Raw genomic sequence first — 7,188 nt, 5'->3', positions numbered from 1 at the left:
AGAAGAAGAAAGTTCAGTACAATTTATCTCCAAACATACTTGGAGCCACACTGGTGCTCTAGTCTACCTATATGAATTAGCTGTGTGGAATTCCTGAATGGATGGCAAAAAGTAGATGCAACAATCATGTTAAGCAAACTCAACACACTTCATTGTATGACCTAGTATATGAAATGTGCAATGATGCGTATACTGTGGCATCAATCACTCTATTTTTAAACATGGCTTCATTAATTCATATTAGTCTGCAGGACCATCGCAGTGGCTGGTTATAAAACAAGTTTAGGTAGGGAGTCATCAGTGAATAGTTTTTCTTTCATTAAATTTTGCTCATGTCTTTCAAAAGATACAGATAAGCACAGGGATTAAGTAGATGAAATGATGTCTGCCCACCTCTTTTGCTTCTTATTGGCAGCTTCTTCCTCCAGACTCTATTCCTTAGGTAGGGCCTCAGTTCCTCAATGTCACAAGGCTCCTCCCAGCTGCTGGCCAGCTTAGACACGAAACTCCCCACTCCCAAATACATGGCAAATATCCCAACCTCACATGAAGGCTTCCTTAAGATTTGAGCTTTCATAATATTTCTTCAGATGAAAGATTTTTGGTTGATCATCATTGTGTTATTATATTTCACACTGTGTAGTGAACAATAATCAATAATAATAGTTCAGTAACTAACTGTTGAACGGCATTCCCTAGATTGGAATGTAAACTCCTGTACAATCCCTTACATCCCTGTGGCAGTTGAATAAGAATGCCTCCTCTCCCCTGTAGGCTCATAGATTTGAATACTTTGTCACCAGCCAGGAGCACCAGCAAGTCAAGGATTAGCAAGACTAGATGTGGCCTTTTTGGAGGAAATGTATCACTAGAGATGGGTTTGGGAGTTTCAAAAATAATAGCAGTCCTAGCTGCTCTTTCTCTCTCTCCTCCCCCATCATCTCTCTCTGTCTCTGTCTCTGTCTCTCTCCTCTCCCCTACCACCTGTGAATCAGGATGCAGTTCTCAGCTACTTTCTAGTACCTTGGCCTGCCATGCATACTGCCTTGATCCCTGTCACAATAATAATGAACTAAGCCTCGGAAACTGCAAGAAAGCCCAAATCAAAAGATCTTCTTGGAGTTGCCTTGGTAATAGTGTCTCTTCATAGCAATAGGTCAGAGACTAAGACAATCCCTAGTACTTATTTTTAAAAAGCCTAGGAGGCATTGAATGTGCTGAATTTAATTTTTTTAGAGACCACAAAGTTGGGAGGATGTTATGATGCAATGTCAGGGAACCAAGGGAGAAAATTCAGTTGGAGTGGATATGATCCTAATACATCACATACATGGCAAAAATTTATAAATAATAAAAATTTAGAATTTTTAAATTTAAAAGAAATATGTCTTACAAGAAGAAATTGGGAATTTTCCAGGTGTGAGAATGTAAAGACATTCAAACTTAAGTAGATTTCTTGAAAGCTATGTGCATTCAACATAGTGATTTTTCATAAACATTTTGAGCAAAGCACATTTGAGTTTTGATGAGTAGGGAATGACCAGTATCAGGGGCAAAGGGTTTTGTTTTCTCTATATACACATAGAGTAACTGTAACTGGAAGGCAAATGATGGCCAATTTGATAGGAAATTTAGAAACTGAGTCTTATAAAAAGCAATACTTTCTTAGCTTACAATGAAATGTTCCATATTTACTGATGTACTTTGTAATGTTTGGTGTGATTTTTAGAATCTTACAAAGAAGTATTTTTTCTTCATTCTGTTGGACATGGGAGTACATCTGCATAGACTTCTGATTTTTTAATACAAATGAGGATATTTTTAATAATTTTATTACTTAAGACCTTATAGTCCTGCAAGTTAAAATCAATACCCAAGAAAGAGATCAACAAGAAAATTTTCTGATCAACCAATGAATACTAGCATTTCAAGTTAAGAAGCCTCGCTGACAAGGTGGAATTCTGAAGAAGCTGTATTCAAATTCTTCATCTGGCTGTTCCTGGACAAATGTTGTCAGCAGACCATACACAACCAGGGGGGAAAAAGAACTCTTTGCACCAAAGTTGCTATCTGAAAAGATGTATTCTCCATAGGTGGTAGTTTACAGATTGTCAAAAAACATTCACACAAGCTCATATTTACACATCATTTTTACTCTCCTTCTTAAAAGAGACAAACTGGGAAACAAAATTAGATATTCCACCCCCACAAAAGTCAACAATCATTTCTTTAATCCATTCTGCAAAACTATGTTTCTATTTTCTCTGAACGTATACAAGGAATATATGCATGATCAAAGGCTTCAAAATCTAAGCCATGTGCCCTTGTTTGCAGTTACCTTGGATCTTAACTAGATGTGCAAGTTGACTTCTGACCATGGGGAATCCTCTCCATGCATGGATTATGGATTGTTGAGGCCATGGCAGATAACCAGTTTCCACAGAAGCAACTTCATGTTCCTCTGAGGAAGATCCATAGCACTGTGGAACAAGGGATATAAATGAGCAATGCCGCTACAGACTGGAAAGGGGTTACCAAAACACAGCCCTCAAAATGAACTCTGCAGGTGGAAAATCTATAGCAGTAGAAAGATCCTGTTCTAAGTGCCCTCAGTAACAAGAGCACTGGTAGACAGTGGCCACCATTTGTGCTGTTTAAGCACATGACAGCCAAAAATCTGTTGATTGCAAGCTCATTAAGCTACTGTGTAAATTTAAATGTTTTTCAATATTGCAAAAATTTTGAGCTACAAAGCCTCACTTGTCTGAAGAGGGAGACAGCAAATGAAAATATTCAAACTGTAGTAATAAAATATTTGGCCTTTAATCATTTCCAATAAAATATATCTGAAATATTCCCCTCCCCCACCCATAGTCATACACAAACACACCAATGTTTAAATATTTTATAATGGCCAACGAAGGTGTTTACATTGATGTTTATTAATGGGACTCACTTTTGAATTTGTTATTTACTAAGTTGTTAATCCATATTAGCCTCAAATCAGTTCCATTTCGTTTCTCAGTTCCCTTCCTGATGGCTAATGGCTAATGTCCGGTACCATAAACAGATCTGCCTCTGGCACATTGGGAATTATTTGTTCTTGGCTTAAATAATCATAGTTTATAAAGTTCTCTCTGTCCTCTTCGTCCCCTACTAGGATTGACAAAGGCATTCCCAGAGGCAAGAATTTGTTTTCCTCTCTCTGCTCTCCCTCCTCCAGCCCCTCCTCTTCCAACATATCCTCATCTTCTTGGTCCTCTTCTCCTTCTTCGCCATTGTCAGCCTCTTCAACTTCCTCCTCATCCACATCTTCTTCCTCTGTGGCTCTATCCTCCTCGTCGTCCTCCTCTTCCTCACTCTCCTTTCCATCACAAACCTCGTCATCACCATCATCACCATCATCACCATCATCATCACCACCACCATCATCATTTTTCTCTTCCTCCTCTACCCGCTGTGGGGTGGGAGACTGAATTTGCTGCACTGGAGCAGGACTGAAGTTTAGAGAGGAATCCTGCATGAAGCCGTACAGATCTTCCGGCAACTCCGAGTCTTCCTCGACGCCGTTGTGGGGCGCCTCCTTGGCAGTGGAGCCTCCCGAGGAGGCCTGGGCTTGCTGTGCCCTCAAAGCCGCTTGCTGGCGCTCCAGCTTCTCTTGCTGCCTCATGTCTTCGTAGACCTGGTTCATGATGAACTGAGTGGTGTTCCGGGGCGCTCGCATCCCGGGCGCCCGCCACCCGTAAAGGTTGACGGGCCGCAGCAGCTTGCTCAGGTCTATCGGTGGGTTCCTCGGGAAGGAGCGACGAGAGTGGCGGCGCAGGCCACGGCCCCTGCGGCCCCAGCGCTTCTTTCTGCCCGGGGGTCTCTCCCAACAGGGGTTCCAGGGCCCGCTCCAGCAGGAGCAGCAGCAGAGGCAGAGCGGGTGCAGACCGTAGGCCCGGATCATCTGCGCTGGGCACAGAGGGCTCTGGAATGCCATCAGGGGTGGGCGCCAGGGCCCTCCGCAGCGCCCCCAGTTGGAGTACACGGCCCAATAGGGCCGTCTGGGTGGTTGGAACCAAGGGCCAGGGCTATGCTGTTGCTTGGGCTGTTTCCTGGAAGCCTCGTACTCAGCTTTGGAGCCGTCGCGGTACCGCTTCTTGGACATTTGAGCGCTCCTCTGCCGTCGATGGTAGGAGGACCAGGTGCGCAGTGGGATGGAGGATGCCCAGCCGCCGCCGCCCAGATTGAGGGGATCCTCCCTTTCGTTGACCGTCTGGGTCATGGTTCAGGGATCCTCCGATGGGACAATCAGAAGAGCCTCCTCAGTTGGGGGGGGTCCCTGAGTGCCACGTGTTCGTGCCTGTGAGCTCACCTTCCCTCTTCCCGAGGAGGATCACCCTCTTTCTTCTCCACCTACTAGCTCTTCCTTTAGAATCACTGTCTTTCGCACCTGGGTTGGCTTGCCCAGGTAGTTTGGGTAGGGTAAGGATGGTGGGGGAGGAAGGTGTTGGTGGGCGATGAACTGTGAGAGCCACTCCCGGGTCCCACACACACCCGCCTCAGCCGAGGCGTGGGCTGGGGATGGGAGAGGCAGGGGTCGCCTGTTACCTTGCTCCTCCCTCTCAACCCAGGTGCTTCACCGTCGCCGTCCTGGCCGGACTGAATGGGCCTCGGCAGGGGCAGCCTTTAAATACCCGCTGGTCCACCCCCCCCCCCCACCCCCCACCCCGCGTGCCCACCGCGTCCTTGGTTGCCCAGGACGACAGCCAATTGGGGTGGACCTGGAGCTCTCTGTGAGGAGGGTGGGTTCCTGCCGGAACTAGATGTTCCATGAACATTCGCAAGGGGGCTTGTGACGCCGGATTTGAGGCAGAGGTAAAGGTGGGCAATGCTCGTACCCTGGCAACGCTTGGGGGAGGGGGGCATTTGAAATTTTTACTGTAAGTCTGTTGGGGAATGTTGGACTGTGGGCCTTCAGCTTCAACAGAGTGGAATGGGGGAAGCCTGTATCTTCTCTACACCTCTGTATGTGGCTGCAGTAAAGGAAACCGGGCCCCCATTTCTTCCCAACTTGTCTAAGTTCAGAAGTTGGATTCATGGTACATGAAACATCATCACAAACATTTACTGTGTGTGCATCCCAAGCATGTAATGCCCCTGCCTACTTCAAGAGATGGTTAGCAGGTTTCATAGATTCGGGAACTGAAGTGCCTTTGCCCAAGGTCGTTGAGACTGATGGACTTCCCAGCTAGCCTGTAAACCCAAACCTGTTTGACCGTAGAGATGAGTTCATAACATCGCTGCACTACCAACTCATCTTTAGTAGACCCCTTGTGATAAGTTAATGGAATACATATGAGAACGCACCTTATTAATTCTCGTGTTCCATAGATGGATCTGTTGATTAAGCGTTATCGTGGAGAATGACATGAACTTGATTTTGAGAACAGGACTGTTCTGGTTCATGACATACTCAAGACATGGTGTTTGACTCAGATAAACGACTATGAATCAGATTCATTTTTCTTTGTGAGTTCTTAGGAAGTTCCTTAGGGGTTCCTCGCTCATACTATGAGCATGGTTCTGTTGTATATAGAACGTATTCCCTAGGGTTGGAAGGAAGACTGAAAAAAAGAAAGCATGGTCCTTAAATATCCAGTGACTTAAAACATGATTTTCATATTGACTTTTCATACAGAATATGCAAAAACACCTGGCTCTATGTCTGAGCAACAATAAGCATCTCTACTTCTTCCTCTCCCACACCAATCCTTGAGCCCATCTTTTGTAGCGACATCAAAGAAGCTTCCCAGGCTTGACCACAGAGGAGAAAAGCTACAATATTACTATCCTGTTCCTGTGGTGAACAGAACTGTGGGAAAGAGAACACTGCCCACTGGGAAGTCAGTACCAGAGGAGCAACATGTGCAAAAGCCCGAAAGCCCTCTAAGGTCGAGTGTAAAGTGTCTGAAAATTGAGCCCAGAATGGGCTTTCTGGAGTCAGGATTCCAGTTGCCTTGGGGGTGTAGATTCCACAGAGGTCATTCAGTTTCATTTGTTCAGTGGCTTGCTTAAGGCAGCCTACTTGACTCAAAATGCAGAGTGATGACTCAGTCTCCAAGGACCCTCTTCTAGAGACATTCTAGGCAGACATTGTTACTGTTTACTCAAAATGGCACAGTGCTAGCCAAGCTCTATTTCTTAAAGGACTCAGTATGGTTTTAAATGTGAGATCAATATGTAAATATTGATATATTGAAATAAATATATCAACAATATATAATATATGAATGTATAAAAATAATGTGTATTTAAAATATATAGTATATATATAGTAATATATATATATTACTATAGTAAAATCTCCCTTTTCTAAATTTAAAAAGATGTGTATCATTTTTCAAATAATTTATACTCGTCAGTTTTTGATCAGTTGATATGACTTTTGGTCAAATAGTATTAGCATATCTTTACTAGTTGTATTGTCTACTAAAATGGATTGAGTCAGAAATGTTTACCCTGTTCTTAAGAAAGCAACATAATGTAATTCATGATTTTTTTTAAAAAAATTCTTTTTCTAAATATATTACTTTCTTACTTTTAACATGTGCCTAAGTGAGTATATGACACATATGAGCAGGTGCCTACAGAAGTCAGAACAAAATGTTGGATCATTTTAAGCTAGAATTACAAGTTTCTGTGAGCTAAATCACATAGACACTAAGCCCTAAACTATGGTCCTCTGGTGCACTCTTAGCCACCAAACCACCTCTCCCATCTCCATCCTCTGGGTTTTCATATTTTCTAAACTTGGGATTATAGTAAAAGCTTTATATATATATATACTGGAAGAGTAATGCAGCCATAACTCAATGTGATTTACTGGCACAATAAACATTGCAGCCAGGAGTATAATAGGGATTAAAAAAAAAAACAACCAGACATTTGTCCTTCATTTATGTACATTAAATGTTGACACATGAATATGATCTCAAAACAAGATATATTTATGATGTCCATATATTGTTTTAGTTGTCTCTATGTATAATCAAATTATGACAGACAAGGTGGCTTAAAGCAGCTTGAGTTCATATGTCAGCTTCTAATTGTTAGGATCCCAGGGATAGTATAGTCCTCCTTTTCACTAAGGATTGACACAAGCTGAAAGGAACAGACCGAGTTAGATTGCCACCTGAGAAACCT

The 7,188-nt window shown here is 43.2% G+C and overlaps 1 protein-coding gene across 1 annotated transcript; it reads right to left on the bottom strand.

Annotated features, from left to right (window-relative positions):
- Positions 1-3,040: 3,040 nt before the first annotated feature.
- Positions 3,041-4,267, bottom strand: Ccer1 (coiled-coil glutamate rich protein 1). The gene has a single exon (XM_036169585.1). It carries the CDS (start codon positions 4,265-4,267, stop codon positions 3,041-3,043), a length of 1,227 nt encoding a protein of 408 aa, XP_036025478.1.
- Between the last annotated feature and the right edge of the window lie 2,921 nt (positions 4,268-7,188).

Source organism: Onychomys torridus, chromosome 20 (genome assembly GCF_903995425.1).
Source record: "Onychomys torridus chromosome 20, mOncTor1.1, whole genome shotgun sequence".
Taxonomy (NCBI): Eukaryota; Metazoa; Chordata; class Mammalia; order Rodentia; family Cricetidae; genus Onychomys; species Onychomys torridus.
The sequence above is the reverse complement of the archived record's forward strand: the minus strand, read 5'-3'. Positions and strand labels throughout refer to the sequence as shown.

Excerpts from the sequence above, each read along its gene's own strand:
- Ccer1 (XM_036169585.1), bottom strand. The coding sequence starts at position 4,267 with ATGACCCAGACGGTCAACGAAAGGGAGGATCCCCTCAATCTGGGCGGC.